At 41.2% G+C, this 22,062-nt stretch overlaps 1 protein-coding gene across 9 annotated transcripts in view; it reads left to right on the top strand.

Annotated features, from left to right (window-relative positions):
• Window positions 1-22,062, top strand: part of PCDH11X (protocadherin 11 X-linked) — a 1,012,591-nt gene that overhangs the window by 134,773 nt on the left and 855,756 nt on the right. For 8 of the 9 annotated variants that reach the window (XR_012160926.1, XM_073360863.1, XM_073360861.1 and 5 more), the window contains one exon: window positions 17,505-17,552. The exons of the other annotated variant lie outside the window; for it this stretch is intronic. Coding sequence is in view for 7 of the 8 variants with exons in the window: in XM_073360863.1 (XP_073216964.1) it covers window positions 17,505-17,552 (48 nt within the window). In the remaining variant the exon portion in view is untranslated. The remainder of the gene's footprint in view (window positions 1-17,504; window positions 17,553-22,062) is intronic. 9 annotated transcript variants of the gene reach the window in all.

Here is a 22,062-nt window from a genome sequence, read left to right as displayed (position 1 = left end):
TAAGAAGCCAACTCAAAGAGTTCTTCCTACACAAGCATTCAGGTCTTCAGCAGTCCAGGTAAACAACACATGTTACAACAAAGCTTAAACTTGTTCTTCATAATAATTTTCAAAACAATACTAGCTGCCTATTTACTTTTAAAAACAGCAGAAATATCCACCTCCCTTTCCATTTCTTATAAGGAGTCTTGAAGTTTAAATCTCCTCAGTGTGATAGATATGCTTGCTTTGATCTGCTTAGCTCTTGGAAGTCCAGGGGCTCTGGTCTGCTGGCCCCATACTGCCCGGAGTCCCTAGGGACAGCTCTGTCCGCCATTAAGGAATTTTTTCCTGAGAACCCCCTGTAACATTTCATGAACCCCAGTTTGGGAACCACTGAATTAGAAGAATGTTTTTTGGTGTCAGAGCTGAGTTAAATCAGTGGGCCAAATTTAAGATTAGCATGAGTGGGCACAAATCCACTGGCTTTGCTGGAGTTGTGTCCATTAATGTTAGTATGAATTTGGCTCAGGGCATGGAGAAAACACTGTATTCCTTCTGTGAAAGAGCAGAGGATAGATTGGAAATCTCACTCTTTAGTATTTTATGCCAAGGTAGAAGGGGAATGATTTCTAGTCTGGGTTTTTTGTTGCTTTTAATGAGGATACCTGTCTTGGAGAAATGGGATTTTCTTCGGTGGGGGGACCCCTTTGGGTAAAGAATTTTTCTTAATAAAGTACGATATGTCTGGGAGCGTTTTTGTTTTTATTTACCCAAGTAAAAGTAGTGAACAGAGAAGTTAAATTTCTCTGAAAACAGTTTGGCATAGGGTTGCAGCTCTTGCAGAGTGAAAGAAAGTTTTTTGTTGTGTCCTAGTTAATTTTGAGTGGAAATCTTGGTGCAAAACCTGTTTGTTTTACAAAAAGATTTAAATCAGTTACATGAGCCAAGTATGCAGTACTACCCTAGGATAGCAACAGGAAGCCTCCTGAGAATCCAGAGAGCCAGTAGGAAAGTTGCAAGACTACAAGTAGCTACCTAGCAATTCAACAAAAGCAGCACACTAACAAATTAATCATTAGAACGTGCAGAGTTCCACCTAGATGAGTCAGTCCCCATTTTCTTAACCTTAGAAATGCAAAGGAGCTTTCTTTTTAGGGATTTATTTAAAGGCAATGACTGTTGGTATAAGGTCTTATAGAAAGCTGGTATATGGTATACAAAGCTCATCGAAGTCCATAGGAATCTTTCTGTTGATTTCAGTGGCTTTGGATCAGGCCTGTAGTGCTTTATTATTATTTAAAAGCATAAATTTTGTTGTTCTGTATGATCACCCATTCATACAGTCTGCTGGCTCAATAATGTTAATGGAAGGGGAAAAGGGACTATTACCAGTTGCTGTGACATATTTTTAACCATTTTTAGGTAATATATTAACATTGTTTTTCCCTCCAGCTAGCTAGTTAGTTTGGGGAATTCTTCGAGGGAAAAGCACTATTCAGTAAAGATGGAGAGAACTGTAAGACTAGAAGAGACCAACTGGGGGTCATTTATTCCAAATCCCCTGCATCTTTTGCAGAACTATACCATGCATCATTCATAGTAATGACTTATGCAGTGTGTTTGTGGATATCTGCAGTAATGGCCCCTTAGTTACTTAAGTACTTTGCTTCATTATCTATTGATTACACTGTCTAGAATAGCCCCTACTGTTAAGAACTTTAAAAATCCATATGTCACAGGAACAGCCCATAGAGCTTGTGAAGAATGGGTCCTATTGGACTAAACCCTGAGATCCCATATAGGAACCTTGTCAGTGTGACCAGAAGGCATTGAATTTAAAAGCAAATAAAGTTAAAAACACATTTTATCTACTTTAAAATCCACAGAAAAAGATCAAAGGTAAATAAAGGATTTAAGCACTGGGGGATTTAAAGGATTGTGCTAATGTAGGACCCTATTCATCAAGATACTTAAGAATGTTCAAAAATTATGAGAGACAAGGTGGGTTAGGTAATCTTTTATTGGGTCAGCTTCTGTCAGTGAAAGAGGCAAGCTTTTGAGCACTCTATGTAGCTCGAAAGCTTGTCTCTTTCACTGACAGAACCTGGTCCAGTAGAAGTTATGTCATCCACTTTGTCTCTCTGATTCCTGGCACCAACATGGCTACAACAAAGCTGCAAACAACACTAAAAGTTATGGACATGCATAAGATAATTAAGAAGCGTAAGCATGTGCCTCCTAAGATGGGCTTATGTATTTTGCTGAGCCAAAACCTTAGAACACAATTTTTGTTCTTTTTTTAAAAAAAATTGTATTTTTGGTTTACAGGATTGGTGACAGTGTAACTGGCATCCGTTAGTGGTTTTGGGCTATCAGATCCAATACTGTAAGTCTTCAGTCTCTGCAATTTCTTTGTTGAGCTGAGGTGACCACACTTGGATAAAGAACTCCACATGGGAGTCTGCTGTTAAAAATCTCATTTCCGTTGTTTCAGTACTTCATTTTAATACACCTGGTTGCTCTTTAAAACTGTACTGGGAAGATGGCTACCTTTAACTCTCTGTGGTAATTCCAAGATCATCATCCTCAATGTACAGGGTAAGCCAAAGTTCAGAGCCTATCGGTACAAACTTCTTAATATTTTATTCTTACTGATACACATTGGTAAATTTCTTTTGCCATGATGCTGCTTACAACCCCAATTAGTTTAAATCTATCTGGAAATTCTCGTAAACATCAGTATTTGTTACTAACTGAATCAATTTAGTGTCATCAGTGACTATACCAATTTGCTGTTTTCAAAATCATGAATAAATTTATTATATCACTCTGATCTTAATACCAGTCCAAGCCCACCGCTATCAACTTTTCTTCGAGCTGAGGAGTGGCCATTCCCTGTAACTCTTCATCATAGAGTATACTGACAGAGCACTTTTATCTTTCCAGATGCTAGATTTTCTCAAGGAATCTCTGTGTCGAGTCTGGCAGTTTACAATCTGACACTGTATGCTGCTCATAACAGAAATATTTGTGGATGAGAATCTCCTTTGTGATCTGAATTTTGAATAGGTTAACTCATTTCAGAAATAGGATATTTGTTTCGGTTAAACAACATTGTCGATTTCTAATTAAATTGTAATAAAAGATTTTATCATTTTTATGGGTATAAGTAACCTCCTTTAATGTCTAAGCATTAGAACTTTGAGATCCTGAACTAACTAAGGGCTTTTTCCCGATACCAGGTGTTGTGATTTAACATGTATACAAAAAAGTGATTTAAAAACAACAGAATACTACATGAAACAAACATACAGTAGAATTTTACTAATCTGAATTATTAGGGCAGAGAAGTCCAAGACATCTGTGGGATTTGTGGACTAGCCAGTACTGGGAGGAGGAACATGGCCATTAGCTTTCTTTAGCCCCGTTTCTTAGCCCTGTTTAAGGGCATTATTGAGTGCCAGGGAAGGGGCCAGGACGTGATATGATACTTGTCCAGGTGGTTTGTGAGATTCATGATATCACCTGCACAGGAGCAATATGTCATTGACTTGTGTTTTAGTAATCTGCACACTGATTCCTTTCCGTGATTGTTTGCAGGTATTCACCCAACTGAGGCTTAGCAGCATTCAGGTGCGCAACTGAACGTAACATTGGGTGTAAGAGTTGGGCTTAAAACGCCCTTTCTGTCTTGTTTTCAACTATTTGGGAGTCACATTCATAGACTGCAAAGGGGAACAGCTCCTTCCTGCACCTAGCTGGATTTAAAACTAAACCATCTATTTATACTAGCTGTAGCCGAGGCTTGCTGCAGGGATGAGTTTTCTATCTGGTTTGGTGTATAAGGATGTGACAGGGAGCATGTTGGGTACAACAAAGCAGTTCTGAGATAACCAAAAAGCACTGCAGCATACAGGCCAGGAGTGGGAAATCAAGTAAGAATGACCCATTTGGCAATCTAGTGAAACAACACTTGTCAAAGAGGTGATATCTGACTCTCTGTACTGCATGGTTAGACTTTCAAATGAAATGGTGGATTTTGATGCCAATGAAATTGTTACTCTGAAACTTTAGTGTAGTGCATACGTCTTTCCAACATTACTTTTAAAGCATGTTATAAATTGAAAAGAACTTGTGCACCCATATAGTTACAGTAGATAGGAAAACTGTAAAAACTTGCCTTTATGTTAATTCTTGATTTCTTATTAAATGAAAAGTTGATGTTGATAAGAATGCATCTTAAATTGTCATTTCCTGGCTTTTTGAGTACCTAACCCAGTAACTTTATGTGTTTGTGTGCGTGTGCGTATTTATTTAGTGTGTTTATGTATAATCTTTTCGTGTCTAATATGGTTTGGTTTTGTGTTGTTGTCCTTGGTTTAGTATATTAAAATGCCACTGCCTTCATCAGTCTGAGACAGTCTCAATCTCTGTTTGGACTCAGTATGATTGATTTGAAATTCAAGAGCAAATTCAAATTTAGTACTATTCGGTCCAGCCGGTTTTGAATTCTAGATGTGATCATACAGAACAGCCCTAGTAGGATCCTGAGCTAAAAGGTTATTTAGGATACCCATAAGGTAATCAAAGCCTTGTAAATTCATGGGCTGGAGAAGAACTACTTGGATCTTCCTCAGTATCTCCAGCACCTGTGAGTCAGGATCTTTACCAGTCTGTTCACTGTGTTACTCCCTCTGGACTGAGTCTGCAAAATGAAGGACGTCCTCATTGATCCACAGTCTCAAACACAATTTGAATCTAGGAGTCTGTCAGATAGGTCTGATGGTCTCTAATTCAGACTCTGCTGGCTTTTCTACACATGAAGCCCTTACAAGCCCAGATGGGATCACAGTCAAGGCACTCTTCTCTGTTCTCTACACCATATCTCTACAGTCCTAAGATCCCTGAAGTAGCAGTGCAAACTAAAGAACCCTCTCAAGGATGTGTCTGCCAGATCTACTCATGACAAATATCACCTAGGGTGCACCTCTCAGTGGTTAGAGATGCCACATTTTGTCACACCTGTACCAATGCAAGTTCCATCAGTATTGTGTGGAAATGAGAAGCATCTGGTATGCCTTCACATGGCTTTCATTTTTTGACCTGGGGTCAAACAGCTGGACAGCAGTGGTCTAAATCAACAGTCCAGACAGGACCTGTAGTTCCTTTGTGCAGATGGAAACCTCCCAAAACCTCCTCTTGACGCAGTAGAAAGTCTTCCATCAAGGAAGACTATGTCAATACCAAGCTGAACTAAACTTATTTAGATTGGAAGCACTTCAGCACCAGGATTTTCTCTTGTTTTAACTCTATTTGTACAGTGCCCAGCACCATCCTGATTGCTGCTTTTGGGCATTGCCATAATATAAATATTTAATAGCAGTAATGAGTAGCGTAACCAGCAACTACTTTTGAGCACTTACTGTGCCTATGCTTTGGTCCTGTCCATGTTGATTAAATTTGCTGTGGAAAAATCCTGTATTCTACCATTGCTGTAGTAACAAGATAGTAACAACTGAGTTTCCACCAATAGCAATGTATTCTGAAAGGAGAGTAACCTGGTAGCTGAAAGCTTTGTTAAACACCTGTATGTGACTGATCAGAATACTGCAACTGAAATTTTGACAAAAGAAGAAAAAAAGAAAGAAGAACAATTTCCAGAACATTTTGGGGTGAGGAGAGGGATTCTCCCTCCTCCTCCCTGCCCACACCATCCCTTTTCAAGCAGCTATACGCTGGAGTGTAAATGTTGATGATGAAAGGGAGGAAAATCTACATTCCCCCCCAAATTTCTTCTTTTTAAAATATGTTTTATAAAATTGGGGCTGGGAGATACAGATTTTCCCCTATATTATCAAGCATGTGTATGCGTGCTGTGTGTGTGTGATTGAAAAAATTAAGAGAAAAGACAACAGAGAGAATCATTAATCCTACACAAAAATAATTTCACATCAGGAAATGTTTTTTAAAGTTGGCGTTAAATGATGAAGACAATTAATTTAGCCCTTGCTATTTTCCCCTCACAGCACAGAACAGAATAGTTTTTCATTGTTACAAAAGAAAGGAAGATGGGGAGAAAGCCCAATATTATATTTATAGCTGTCAAAGACCGGATTTAAATAGTACATCAACCATGGAGCCTGGCACTTGACCACAGTATAGTTATTTTTATTTCTGAAAGAAAGGTTTATTACAATATAATTTGTATTCCCAGACTAGTGTTTTATGAATAGTTGGTTTGAACGCTTGAGTCCCATCGAGCTTTTGGAACTGGAGAAATCTAGCAGAGAGCATTGCAGATAATTTTAAAGAAACAACTAGAAACACTGAAAAAAGGAGTGTGAATTCTGAGTCATCAGCTGTCAGTATTCAAGTACATTTTTATAACATTGTGTTTATAATTGCTGCTTCCATTAATGTGATGTGTATTATTGCTTTGGTTATTGCTGATGTTCCAAAGTTAAATTATATTTTTTCTCTTATTGACAAATTATCTTGTCTTTTTTTGTTTGCTTGTTTTTGTGATGGGATGCTCTTCCGGGCATTAGAGAGGAGGATATTATGTACCTTTTCATTCTAAGGAGGGCTGGCTCTAGGTTTTTTGCCGCTTGAAGCAAAAAAATTTCTGGCTGCCCCCCTTTTATTTTGGCTTTTAGACATGTTTTCACTTTGTAGTATTTTTTGTTTTGTTTTGTTTTGTTTTGACTGTTTAAAATTTAAAAAAAATGAAAACCGAGAATTTGTAGTTAGTGAAATAAAACAATTTCCTACTAGGGTACTTATTTAATTTTAACAGAATCACAATTACAAACAATTTGGGTTCAACTGTACACTGTAATGAAAAACGTTAGTGTCTTCCGGTGCACCCAGATTCTCATAAATTAAAAGAATTTATATGAACTGAATTTTTCTGTTTTTTTATACTTGCGTAGTCTTTTAAATCTAATTTTTTTGCAATGGTACTTTCAATTGAAATTAATGCGAGTCCTAACGAATGATTTTGAGACATGGTGGACTTCAAATAATATTTTAGTAATTTCAGTTTTGAGAAACTGAGCTCACCAGAAGCCACGGATACTGGTAACGTTAAAAGAATGTGTAATGCTATAGCAGTGTTTGGAGTGAGGTGCTCGGGGCTGTACATCCTGCCCATGGGCCCCCAGCCCCATCTCAGACCCAGCCCCCCCACAGAGGGGACAGTAACCAACAGAGCAGCTAGGGAGGTTAGCCATGGGGAGAGGGGGCGGACCAGGGGCGCCCGCCGAGCACCGAGCCGCTCGGGGCAGCAGGTCCCTTACCGGCTGCGGGTCCTGCTCCGATCCCGGGCTCCCCTCGACTCCAGCTCCTCCGCCGCTTGTGACACTTGCGGCAGGGGCTGGCAGGTGGGGAGGAGCCGCATTGCCCTGCTCCCCTGGCTGCGAGGGGCCAGGGCAGGGTCTGCCCCAGGGCCGGGACCCCCGTGCTGAGCCTGCCGCCCCACCCCACAAAGGGGCTTATTGGTTGACTGAGCGGGGCTGGGGGAAAAAAAAGGAATGCCGCCCCTGGAAATGTGCCGCCCCAAGCATGTGCTTGCTTTGCTGGTGCCTAGAGCCGGTCCTGATTCTGAGATTGCTTTTCCCCTCCATTTTGACCGCACCATCGTCCTTCTGTTTGTTGCAGTAACCGCCATTAGAGACTTTTCATATCTGTTATAGTGCATTTAATGTGCTGAACAACTTGTTAGCTTCTGTTTTGTTCCCTATCTAATCCTAATAATAATATACCTGACAGTAATGAACTAGTATGTGCCCATGGGTGAAATTCACCATTGTGCAGAGGGCCAGCACAAGGTCTAGATGCCACTTAAGTCCAAATTAAGTCCTCAGAATAGATCTATAGTGAGAATAAAGGTTTGAACTGGCCCGCTGCACAGGAATGAATGTCACCCATTTGAACACGTTTTTTTGTTGTCACATATGAATGTTGTTGTTGTTCATGGAAAAATTTGCTCTCAGTTCTCAAAAGTGTATATTTCCTGTAGTAGATCAGTCCCAAAACCTTCTGTAAAACTTTCTGTTGACTTTTAAGTGTTTTGAACTCACAAAGTCCAATAGCTATTGCTTATATGTGACCCTAGTCTTTCAGGTCTGGAGCTGTAAACAACAGCCAGAGCCTTGTATAAATATGCTAAATACCTATATTGGATGGTGGGTGAACTTAACAAAAAATGAGCAACAAGAAAACCTGATTGTGTTATTGGGTTTGAAATTGTAGAGCTGTTGATTTTTCTGTCTTTGAATGGTAAAATGGCTTGTACTAGGGCTATTGTGATGTTTGCTGTATAAATGCACACATAATAATATGAAAAGGAGTACTTGTGGCACCTTAGAGACGAACCAATTTATTTGAGCATGAGCTTTCGTGAGCTACAGCTCACTTCATCGGATGCTGTAGCTCACGAAAGCTCATGCTCAAATAAATTGGTTCGTCTCCAAGGTGCCACAAGTACTCCTTTTCTTTTTGCGAATACAGACTAACACGGCTGTTACTCTGAAACATAATAATATAGTTCCTTGACTTTTTGTCAGCTTTGTGCCTTGAAAATAGAGAGTCTCTAGGTGGGTTTTCTTTAGAATTAGGTTTTAAATATAATTCTGAAACAGCTGCCGATCTCATTTTGGAGGCTTTTCCGTTTTCTGAATGCAACTTAAGGTAGGGCAGCTACCATTTGGAGGGAGAGGACTGGATTTGGGAGCCCAGAGGAAACTTCTTTGGGACTTGACTGTGCTATTATCTCTTCAGTTTCTCTGTCCCCAACCCCTCAATCTCTTCTCCCTCATACCCCAACAGTTTTCTGTTGAGTGCTAGCTGTAGCTAGCAGAGCACCAGTCAATGCTCTAATAGCAGCATTGGCCCTTTTTGTCCTGTGTGTTTCTTGTGGGTCATAAAAGTCATTGTGAAAGAAGTCTGAATGTGTGGCTGTTGAAGACTAGATCAGAAGGAAGAGGTGGAGAGGGAAAGAGATTGAATAAACAAAACAATACTCATTATCCCAACTGACCTGAGGGGAAGAAGGAAGCCACTTTGCATATCTATAGAGTGAATCATTGTTCTGATAGTCTCTGCAAGGTACTTAGATACCACATTGATGACCTGTATAAATACTTAGATCAAATGTCAATATTGCCAATAGCCCTTAGCAAGAATAACTGCATAGCAGAGCTGGGAAGGTAGCAGAAGTTCTTCAGTTCATTTTTGAGATCACTGCAACAGAAACACACAGCAGTTTTAGGAAATATTTAGGCTTTCTTTTCTCTTTAAAGATGATTCTAGAACGATGCATCTCACTGAAATCCATTTCAGTTTTGTGTGTTTTAATCAGATCTGAGTAAATAACATTTACATGTCCATGTTGTTTTCCTTACTGATAATATACTACACTCTCATTTTACTTGAAATTAATAAATATTTTATTTCCATAACGCCTCTCATTTCAGAGAATCTGAACATGTTACACAAACTCCACTTATACACTTATACAGGGAAGACTGGGTGGGTGCAAAAGAAATGTAGAGATTAGGTTTAAGTAATGTTCCATATGCTGAATGTCAAATAATTTTAAATATACAATTTCTATAAACTGTTCATATTTATAGAGGCAGGATTTGAACCTCTGGTTTCAATTGAAGATTTAACTTCAAAATTTCCAACATTTCACTTTACCATTTTCTGTGTGGACTTTAAAAATCACACTTACCACAGACTTGTTTGGCAGAACTGAGAAAATGACACTCTGCATTCCTGCTGAACTGGTCAGATAATATTTAAAGAGAACTGCTAAAGAAGAGAGGTGACTTTCAGAACCTGCATTGGAACAACAGGATTGAAGTTCAACTTCATATTAGCTTAGGTGGCTCGGTGACTCTTACGTCAGCACTGCGGTGCACTGAGTCTTATGGTCACAGTAACAAAGAAAACTGCAAATTGTTCCTTTTCCTTTTGTAAAAGGACCTGGCTAATGTTACATGCATGCAAGGGGAATTTTGTTTCATTTCTCCCCAGTATGTTAGCGCAAAGGGCTTTATAGAATGAATTTATCTATCAGAAATATGTTTGAGATAATAACTTATTTTGTGACTATAATGCTATACTTGACACACACCAGTTTGAAATATTGGTATACTTTGTTCTCTGCCTCTGAAATCATCAACAACTGAACATGGAAAGCTGTCTTAATATGCACATTATTGTGAAATGATTGGTTGGCTTTCCCTTCGGGGCAGTTCCTGGAACTAATCTGTTCTTGCGTAAGGGCATAATAATAAGGAAAAACGTTAACAATGCATTGGCTACTGGAAGTCTATTGTTTCTGTTATCTGACTCATGTTCAATCATTTATTGTGGATTTCATTCCTTTACTGAAAGCCATAATACTGAATGTCAAAAACAATTTCATTCAGATTCACATTCTTCTCTGGAGTCCTGTGCATAGGGCCCCAGTGGACCAATTTTTGCACGGTAAAGCTAAGTGGGGATGGGAGTCGAGTCTTAAATCTATAAGCAGGATGGATCCAGCAGCTGGTTTTCATATAACACTTTATACTGTTTATGAGCTGTTGACATGGATTGTGCCTCCCACACAGAGGGAATTCTGGGAAGGCATTGGAGGATTAGTAGCACCTGAGTGGATCTAGACTACGTCCATGCAACAGAATGGTCATATTGGCAGCTGACAAGTTGTGCCAACTGGCGCTCTAGCTTGACAGGCCAAGCAGCTCAAGTTAAAAGCATGACCACAGTCAAGGGTTTTCGAGTGTGGACAGGAGTTGAGTTAGGGACAATATTTAAGTTATTACTTGAATTAACTGCATGGCTGACAAGCTCATAGCTGTTAAAATGAAGGTTCAGGAAGGGGGTAAACTCTGAACAGGTTGTAAAAGCTGCCTACTGAAATGTGTGGTTTTCATTCCTGAAAATTGGTCATTAGTCTTCTAAAAAAAAAAATATTTTTCAATTCATTATTTTTAAGTGCTGAAAAATATATCATGGACCTACCAAAACAGAGACCTGCCCCAGAGATGACAGTCAAGATGACACATGTAGCAGAAGTTATAAACAGATGACTAAAGATAAAGGAAGAGAATGGACAAAAGTGATAGTAATACCCAATAAGGCATCTTGATGGTTCTGTGAAAAAGATATTTTTGTTTGCTTTCCTTCCTCTCAGTGAAAATCCATCATCTGAAATATGTAAAATTTTGGGCAGAAAAATCTAAAGTATATAATACAGGGTATAATCTAAGAACAGACTAGATTGCTTAGATCTTTGCATCATTTTTGCTGATTCTAAGGGAAGGCAGAAATTGGGTGCACTTAGATCACTAGCAGGGATATATATATATAAAATATGAAAAACACCCACATAAACCCATATGAGATAATTTGTAGGAGTGTGGTTTCTTAGCCAAAAAAACCCAGAAACAGCCATTCATCAGTCTATGTTGTTGTAATAAATGCCTTGGAAATGGGACACAGTTAGGTGATGTACAGTATTGGGTATGTTTATGTATTTCCTTATCAAATTGTTACTCCTGGGGGATTCTGCAGGACTGCATGCCTACAGAAAACGCCACCTGCCCCGCAGATTTCCTGTGTTTTCCCTGCAGAAAACAACGGGGAAGTAAAGGGAAGCCGTGTGCGGGGGGCAACCATGGGTGCAGTTTTTTGGAGGGGATTCCCCCCTCCAAACAGAGGTGAGGCATGGGGGGGGCTCATGGAGTTACATGTCACTGTCCTCCCACCCATTCTGCAAGCGCAGAGCTACCCAACTGAAGGAGGCTGTGTCTCCGCTTTGCTGACCCACCTCATGGGTCCTAGCGCCAGTCATACTCCTCTTCTGTGTGCTGGGAGTCTTCCTGTTTTCTATTTTGTGCAACAGTGAGTGCCCGTGGTGGGGCTGGGAAAGGGGTGGTGGTAGGGTAAATGAGGGATTGGAAAGTGAGGGAAAGAGGCAGTGGGGAAGGAATGGGGATGGAATAGGGCAGGGGGAGGGGAATGTGGGAGTGAGGGGAGGGGGAATGGAGAAGAGAAGAGAAGGGGATAGAGGAATTGCGAGGGGAAGCAGGAGCCTGGCATGTGGCGTCCCCTTGACAGCAGCTGGGGCTCCCCCATTAAGCAGGCCCTCACCCTGTCAAGCCCTACCTCCTACCTCTGGATCCCTCTGATGAGCCTCCCACTCCCAGACCCCCCCCACTGATCCCCTACGGGTGCACCTGGACCCCCACCCATCAAGCCTCACTCCCCCAGCACCCGGACTCCCCCACTGAGCCCCCCACACCCAGACCTACCTCATCACCAAGTCCTATCTCCCTACACTCAGCGCCCCCCCACACACACACTCCTGCAGAAATCCCCTGCAGAGTCTCATTGCCCCTGCACCTGGAACACCCCAGCGAGCCTCTGAACAACCCATCACCCACACCCAGATTGCCCCACACAGAAACCTCACACTCCACACCTGGATCTCCCCCACACCAAGCCCCTCCACACTTGGGTCCTGCTGAGCCTGCCCACCCACACCTGGGTGCTCCTGGTGCAGAGGGACAGGGCCCTGGGGTGTTTCTGGAGCAGGCCCAGCCCTTGCACTGTGTCATAGAATATTAGGGTTGGAAGAGACCTCAAGGTGACAGTCAGATGCCGCCTCACTGCCGAGTCTATGGTACCAGGGGAACTGGGGGCTTCGGTTTGATCTCCCACCTCAATGCAGCCAGTGGTCTGTGCTCCCCACTGCCGTGTTGGAGTCACATTTATTTACTGACAAATACAATTTGAAGAATTTTAAAATGTGCACATCATTTTTAATTTTTTTGTGCAGAATTTTAAATTTTTTGGTGCAGAATTTCCCTAGGAGTACTTAAAATATTCCTTTGATCCAAGGATTTTTAATCCAAATCAAGTCACAAGGAAGGTATTTTCAGTAATACCACAAATTGCTAGATAATAATACTTAGTGAAATGAAGATTTATCTATTGTAGTTTTCACTATATTTATATCGTATGCTGTCATTTTGTTTCATTGTTTACTTCCAAAGTGGCCCTGTCACAATACAGCAGGGAAATATTTTATCTTTTTGGAACTCATGCTTTTCTTGTATTGACTCTGATATATACCAATGAGTGACAGTAGGGATGTTGGAGGGGGGGAGTGGGGATGTCAAGTTGGTTTCCTGATAAATCAAGCACCAGAAAAGTTCAGAAACAGATTTTTGGTCTGTCCTGAGTATTCCCTGATCAACACAGTAAACAGCCTTTATTTAATCAGTTTTAGAATCCAATCTCTGCAACTATTTTTAGTACTTACTGGCACTAGATGATTCTTCTGGGCAACTGTACCAGATTTATAACTCTGAAAGTGCAGTTATTTGTCTTCCAATAGGCAGTGAAGTGGCATCTTGTACATGCATATGTCAAGCACCTTTCAAATTTTAGTAAGGTGGCTCAGCTATGTCTTTCCCAGAACAATACAAAAAAGGATAACTTTTTTTTTTTTTTTGGAAAAGCATATCTTTTTCTTTTTTCTCAAAAGTAGAAATGATCCCCTGGGGAGTTCAATGTTCAACACAAACTTTCTCTTTGAGCTTACAAATCCCCACAAAGAAGAAAGATTTTGGAAGGTCTTACTATCATATGTATTTCAGTAGTTTTTACCCCGAGGCATACACCTCCCCCCAAGCTTATTTGTGAATGTGTGTGTAGGGGTGGGGGAGAGAAATATCACTAACAGATGAAGGGAGAAAGCTCTATTGCATGAGATTATTGGGCATTCCATAAGTGTGCATAATTTCAAACGTGAATTGGAAGTTTCCTGAATCTGAGATCAAAGTGTTCTTCTTTTAAATGTCATAATTCATAAAGCAATGAAAACTTTGACATTAAGGTATAGTAAGGGTACATCAAAGAATGCCCTTTTATGATGTAAGTAAAGAGAACACATTATTTTGTTTTTTATTTTTTACTGTGCTTATTTAGGCACCTATATCTCTAGTTAAGCGCCTGTGTTTATGTTACCCATGTAACCCACACAAAGATTTTGTCAACATTTTCCCTAAAAGTAAACAATATCACCAAGATGCAAAAATTTCACCCACTTTGGCTTACAAGGGCCTCACATCAAAAAAGATATGATGCAAAATAACTTCAGTGTATGAATACAAAATCAAAGGGTTCAAATTTCTTTTTTTGCACCTATATAACTCAGTAAAGTTTCTGTCTCTTAAAAGAAAATTTGGGAGGCATGTGCATATTTCCTTCAGGTATTTGTTTAGGGTCGGAGGGGGAGGGAATGAAATGAGATTGAGGTATAGACTTAATGGGCATGAATTTCTGTGTATTTGCACTACTTTTTAATAGTGTCAAAGGGCTTTTTGTTTCTGTTTTCCATGCTTTATGAGCCAAAGCCACATGTATGCAGTTTTGTTGTAGCTGTGTTGATCCCATGATATTAGAGAGCCAAGGTGCGTGGGGTAATATCTTTTATTGGACTAACTTCTGTTGGTGAGAGAGACAAACTTTTGAGCTACACAGAGCTCAAAAAGCCGAGGAAAAGTCTGTATCGCTCGTAAACTTGTCTCTCTTGCCAACAGATGTTGGTCCAATAAATATTACCTCATCTGCCTTGTCTCTCTAAACCCATATGTCCATCACCCTCAATTCCTATTGAAATGGATGGAAGTGGTAAGTGTGCTGAGCAGCATCTGTTTTAAGGTAAGGAATACAATTGCCTGTGTTTTCCTGTGCACAAGTGGATGTCAGTCTGAATCTTCTTCTTCTTGACAGTCTACCTGGTTACAGAGCAGGGAAGGAATAGGGTGTATTGCAGGTCCACATTGCTCAAACTCCTGGTCATCCGATAACTCTAAAAATGTATTTAGAATCTCAAGGTGCCTTGTTCTGGTGGACACAGCAGAATGGGCTCTTTATTTAGCTTTTGTTGCGAGAGTACCCAGAATAACTTTCTGCCTGACACTTCCTGAACCACAGTTATGTTTTGGTAAGTGATATCCATGAAATGTGTAATCATATATTTACAGATGATTGGTTCTTTGGTCCCTGTTAACCTTAACTGGCAAATGCATCAAATCTATAATGGTGTGACATGTAGAATATGGTATCATACAAATTCTATTTTATAATAAAATAAAGAACAATGAGATACCTAGCGTAAACCCCAAGTCCTTTCTTCCCTGTATAAATTCTAGTGCCATTACAAGGAAGGGGAAAATTGCTGGGACAGGAAATGTTTCTGGAACCCTCCTTCAGGCTATGGAAAAATGGAAGCAAATTATTTCATGCTGTCATGAGGTTACATCCTGATGAGATGAAGCAGTGTGCTGATACCACAGTACAAGCATCATAATAGTGTGATATGGAGAATTTGTGTTGGAGAGGAAATTGTTAAAGGTGGCAGCCCTGGTTACCCAGGATAAGAGAGAGCCTGAAAAATACAAGAGCCACCCCACCTGTAAATCACAAGCAAAGCTTTCCTATCCATACACTCAAAGCCTAACTACTTACATTATATTGATAGTGAGCATAATACTAGGCGGGGTTCAGCACAAAGTACAGATAAGGAACCATTATTCCAAAAGGGAGAGAAAGGTAAGAAATACAATGGGCAAGTCAGCAGAGAATCAGTAAGTGGTCCAAAGTATTGTAATCTGAACAAAAAGGAGGTTTAGGAGGAATACACAAGCACTGAAATGCTTGGGAAGGTAAATTTAATGTTATTGCAGAAAAACTGAGAGTAATGTCTCTTGTATTTTTCAGGCTCTCTCTTATCCTGGGTAACCAGGGCTGACACCTTTAAGTTTCCCCTCCAACACAAATTCTCCACATCACACTATTATGACGCTTGTACTGTGGTATCAGCAAACTGCTTCATCTGTGGGAATTTACACGTTTCACATTCAAAGTGTCAAGCTCGAAAGAAAAATGCACGCTTTTTAAAAACAAAATCAGAAAACTGATCTGTCCCATTTTGCAGCTCCTGTATAATTTTGCATTGGAAATCTTATGTGCCCGTGTTACTGTAATCCTTTCTCTTGGCTCATTCTCGACTGCACCTGCTGTGCTACAGTGTTCCATAGGAATTCTCAAAAAGAAAAGGAGTACTTGTGGCACCTTAGAGACTAACCAATTTATTTGAGCATGAGCTTTCGTGAGCTACAGCTCACTTTATAGGAATTCTCTTGACAACAACAGAACATTGGGACCTACCTTGTATGTTCAGCAGAACTGCAAGTGTTTCCTACTTGGCTATACCTGAAATGTTCATCAGCCAGCAAACAGCTGAGCTATTTCAGTGGGAAGGGGTGGTTCTTAAGCACTTTAGGATCCTTTGGATGCAAGATGCTTATATATTGAAGATTTTCTTATTAAAGTATTATTTTTGCAAATGACTTATTTATTTAAAATAATTTTGTACCAAGGAGTCAGGAAACCGTTATAGCTGATTCACAGTTTGATGCCAGGATTATCTAACCACAAGCATTTTGTATGGTAGGTTCCTACATTTTAGGATGGTTAAACTGTATTGGCCCACTTGCTCATTGTATATTTTATTATCACTTTGAATATTTCTTATATACATTCTGTATAGATTTTGTCATTTGTACAATCTGCTAAAAAGGTTTAGGACCTCACCCTGTTAAAATATGCTTAATTTTATGCACTGTGAGTAAATTGCCTTAAGATAAACATGCCTGCAGAAACAAGACCTTCAATATTAAGAATGAGTTTTCTTGCCAATCAGGGCCTGTTTCTGTAAGGTGCTGAGCATTCTGCTTTAGTGAAATATAAGCACACTATGCACCTTACAGGATCTACCCCTTATTTGTGTATTACTGAACAAATACTCTCTGATGGTCTCAAAAATAATCACAAACCCTGATTCCCTTTTAAAATCCAAAGTGCTATGCATCACAGAGTGTTGTACATTTTTAATGTGATTTTTTTTACCATAGTTGGGAGGTTTGGGCTCTATTTATTTAAGAAGCCATTGTGGTCTATCAGTTTATCAGAATCCAATAGAGCTATTACTGTCCATCCGTTTATTGGTTCACAGACTTAATTTCCTGAGTAGTCTTGGCCACGGCAGGCCATGTTAATGGTGCCTGCACTGACCCATGGCTTTGCTTTTCCAGTTCATCCAGTCAGTGATCTGCCAACTAAGAGCCCAATCATGCAAATATTTCCTGCTAGGCTTAGCTCTTACTCCAGAATCTGAATCCCACTGAGTTCAGTGAGACAGCTTGTGATGCTGCAGAATCGCATATGCCAGAAGCAAGTTTTTATAGGACTGGACCCTAGGAGCCCCCTCTTAAGTCCCAGCACACTAGCCTGTTGTAGCACCCAAAGAACTGTTCCAGTCCACTATGTTGAGTGTCCGTGTTTGAATAGTTGTGTTCAATGTTGTGTTCGATGTAGTTCAACTACTTCAATGTTACACATTTTAAAAACTTTCTAATTTTGTATTTACATGACAGCCCAAAACAGCACCGAAAAGGACATTTGGATCCATTACGAATGATCAGGTAAATATAGCAGAGAGTTCTTTCAACAAAAATACTGATTTGTAATTACAGGAACCTCTCAATGTAATGCATGACTCCAGTGAAGTGAATGGTCTTATAATGTGAGGAAGCAGAGTTTAAGCTGAAAATCTGGGCTGATACTATTGCTTAAGTGCATATCACTGTGCTTATCTTTTGAGAGAGAGAGAGAGAGTCTCATGGTCTGAGCCAGGAGCTCCTTAATGCTAATCTTGGCTCTGGCAAGAGAAGCCTCTTTTGCCTTGAATAGATGGGAGTTACAGTGCTTAGCATGTCTTAAAAGGAGATAATTTAACTCTTCCTTTGTTACCCACATCAAAAAATTGGGATAATACTTCCCAGTTTTAAGAGTATTGTTTGTAAAGCACTTTGAAGGTGAACTATACTTTATATTTATAGTATGAGCTAAATTCTGATACCTTTGCTGCTGTTGAGCAGCACCAACACCAGGAATAATCCCAGTGATGCAGTGGGACATCTTGGTGAATAAGGGTGTCAGAATCTGGCCCTATGGGTGAAATCCTGACCTCTTGAAGTCAGTACCAATGTTCCCATTAGCTTCAGTGGAGTCAGAATTTCATCCTCTCTGTTTGTTTGGTGAGAGTTAAAGCTGATAGCTCAGCCTAGATTATCATTCTTAACTCTAAATTTTTTTAGTCATGGAGGAGTCGGTCAGAGCCTTATAGTCCCTTTTGTTGCTGAATGTTTCAACATTTTTCAAAGATTGTTTAAAGTGGGAGAGCTTTCCATCCTCACGGTAGGTGTGTTAAAGTGTCTATTTAATGGCACAGTCCCTGTTCTTATTCATTTCAACCATATGAACCATAGGTATGCTTGAATTGGTTTGTTAAAACAAAATCTGCATTAATTGTCATTTTGACTGGCTTTACTGCCACTTATGTATTTTGCACAATTTAAAATATGCCTTTGACCCTAGGTACCCTAAGCTTGGCTTTGTGTGTATTTATACTTTTTCTATGAGTATTAAAGTTATAATTGTAATTACAAAAGACATCTATGACAGCTGTGCATGTGTTGTGTTAGCATAGTGACCCTTAAGATATTTACAGTTGTATAAGAAAACACTATAGAAAAGTCCTATACCATTTAAGAGGAATGAAACTACTATGGTTTTATAGATATTACTTTTAAAAACCTATGAAGTGTATAGACTGATATTCTTTCTGTTGCTTTTAAAAAAAAAAAACCTAAAGAATTCTATAGCAGGCATATAATTCTCAATAATATTCTATAGGATGTTAGCAAAAAATTCTGCCAGAAGGGCGGAATCATTAGGTATATGTGGTTAGACCATATCCTAACTACTCACAGCTGTCACTTTGGCAATAAAAGGGATGGAAGGAAAAGATGAGTGTAAGGGTATGTCTACACTACCGAATTACTCCTATTTTACAGAAGTTAATTTTTGTGTGCATTCATCCACACTAAGCACATTAATTTGGTGGTGTGCATCTACAGTACCGTGGCAAGCGTTCATATTCTGAGCAGTGCATTGTGGGTAGCTATCCCACAGTTCCCGCAGTCCCCGCTGCCCATTGGAATTCTGGGCTGAGCTCCCAATGCCTGATGGGGCCAAAAATTTGTCACGGGTGGTTGTGGGTAAATGTCGTCAGTCAACCCTGCCTCCGTGAAAGCAACAGCAGACAATCATTTCATGCCCTTTTCCCTGGATTGCCCAAGCAGATGCCGTAGCTCGGCAAGCACGGAGCCCGTTCAGCTCACCGCAGCAGTTATGACCATTGTAAACACCTTGCACATTATCATGCAGTTTATGCAGAACCAGAACCTGAAAAACCAGGCGAGGAGGCGACGGCAGCACAGTGACGAGAGTGATGAGGACATGGATGCAGACTTCTCTAAAACCATGATCCCCGGCAATTTGGAGATCATGGTGTTAATGGGGCAGGCTCGTGCCATGGAATGCTGATTCTGGGCCCAGGAAACAAGCACAGTCTGGTGGGACCACATACTGTTGCAGGTTTGGGATGATTCCCAGTAGCTCCGAAACTTTCGCATGCGATAGGGCACTTTCATGGAACTTTGTGACTTGCTTTCCCTGCCCTGAAGTGCAAGAATACCAAGATGAGAGCAGCCCTCACAGTTGAGAAGCGAGTGGCAATAGCCCTGTGGAAGCTTGCAACGCCAGACAGCTACCGGTCAGTCGGCAATCAATTTGGAGTGGGCAAATCTACTGTGGGGGTTGCTGTGATGCAATTAGCCAGTGCAATCATTGAACTGCTGCTATCAAAGGTAGTGACTCTGGGAAATGTGCAGGTCATACTAGATGGCTTTGCTGCAATGGGATTCCCTAATTGTGGTGGGGCTATAGACGGAACACATATCCCTATCTTGGGCCCGGATCACCAGGGCAGCCAGTACATAAAGCTCAAGGGGTACTTTTCAATGGTGCTGCAAGCACTGGTAGATCACAAGGGACATTTCACCAACATCAACGTGGGATGGCCGAGAAAGGTTCATGACACTCGCATCTTCAGGAATTCTGGTCTGTTTAAACGGCAGCAGGAAGGGATTTACTTCCCAGACCAGAAAATAACTGTTGGGGATGTTGAAATGCCTATAGTTATCCTTGGGGACCCAGCCTACCCCTTAATGCCCTGGCTCATGAAGCTGTACACAGGCAGCCTGGACAGTAGTAAGGAGCTGTTCACCTATAGGCTGAGCAAGTGCAGAATGGTGGTAGAGTGTGCATTTGGATGTTTAAAGGGTCGCTGGCGCAGTTTACTGACTCGCTCAGACCTCAGCGAAACCAGTATTCCCATTGTTATTGCTGCTTGCTGTGTGCTCCACAATCCCTGTGAGAGTAAGGGGGAGACGTTTATAGCGGGGTGGGAGGTTGAGGCAAATCGCCTGGCCACTGAATACGCACAGCCAGACACCAGGGCGATTAGAAGAGCACAGCAGGAAGCGCTGCGCATCAGAGAAGCTTTGAAAAACAGTTTCATGACTGAGCAGGGTACTGTCTGACACTTCTGTTTGTTTCTCCTTGATGAAAACTCACCTCCTTGGTTGCCTCTAAATTCCCTGAAAGCTACCCGCCCTCCCCCTTTTGATCACAGCTTGCTTGCAAAGGAAATAAAGTCACTATCATTTAAAAAACATCTATTCTTTATTAATTAATTATAAAAATAGGGAGATAACTCACAAGGTAGCTCGGGTGGGGTGTGGGAGGAAGGTAGGAGAGAAGGAAAAGGCCACTTCAAAACTTGTTGAATGACAGCCTTCTGTTGCTTGGGCTGTCCACTGGGGTGGAGTGGTTGGGTGCCCGAGCCTTCCCCCCCACCGCGTTCTTGGGCATCTGGGTGAGGAGGCTATGGAACTTGGGGAGGAGGGAGGGCAGTTAAACCGGGGCTGCAGCAGCAGTCTGTGATCCTGCTGCCATTCCTGAACCTCCACCAGATGCCGGAGCATGTCCGTTTGCTCCCCCATTAGCCCCAGCGTTGCATCCTGCCTCCTCTGATCTTCCTGCCGCCACCTCTCATCTTGATCATCCCTCCTGTCCTCATGTTCATTGGCTGCTTTCCTGTACTGGGTTGCTCCACACATTCTGCTGAGCTCTGTCAGTGCCGGACAACTGCATGAGCTCAGAGAACATTTCATAGCGCATGCATTTTTTTCACCGCCTTATCTGAGATAGCCTTTGGGATGGAGAAGGGAGGCTTGAAACATTTGCAGCTGCGGGAGGGAAAAAAAGTATTTAAAAAGATATATTTTACAGACTCTTTCACAGTGAACAACACTATTCACATTACATAAGAGATGTGATTTTGGTACGAGGTCGCATTTTGCATCTTATATTGAGTGCCTACGGCTTTGGTGTTAGAGATCACACACGCAGTGCCAGGCAACAAAATTTGGCTTGCAGGCGGCCATGGTAAGCCATAGTCTTTCGGCTTCTGCAACCTTCATAACAGCAGCGCCCTCCTTTCCCATACCAAGCAAAGCCCGTTGAGTTGACCATTTAGTGCTTCGGTTTTCCTGTTAACGTGCAGCAGCAGAAACCAAACTAACCCCCCCACATCCAATTATCTGGGTTGATCGCTTTACCCCTCCCCCCACCGTGTGGCTAGTATCAGGGAAGATTCCTGCTAGCCAAATGCGAACAGCTCAGCGCCAATGCTCCCCCCCCCCACCGCTTGGCTAACTGCGGGGAGGATTTCTTTTCAGCCACAGGCAAACAGCCCAGTAGGAACGGCTACCTCTGAATGTCCCTTTAATTAAATTCCCATATTTCAACCAGGTTACCATGAACGATATCACTCTCCTGAGGATAACACAGAGAGATAAAGAATGGATGTTGCTTGAGTGCCAGCAAACACTGGGACCATACGCTGCCAGGCTTTGTCATGCAATGATACCAGATTACTTGCTACTTGCATGACATGGTAAAGTGTCCTACCATGGAGGACGGAATAAGGCTGCTCTCCCCAGAAACCTTCTACAAAGGCTTTTA

This window comes from Lepidochelys kempii, chromosome 9 (genome assembly GCF_965140265.1).
Source record: "Lepidochelys kempii isolate rLepKem1 chromosome 9, rLepKem1.hap2, whole genome shotgun sequence".
NCBI lineage: Eukaryota > Metazoa > Chordata > Testudines > Cheloniidae > Lepidochelys > Lepidochelys kempii.
The sequence above is the reverse complement of the archived record's forward strand: the minus strand, read 5'-3'. Positions and strand labels throughout refer to the sequence as shown.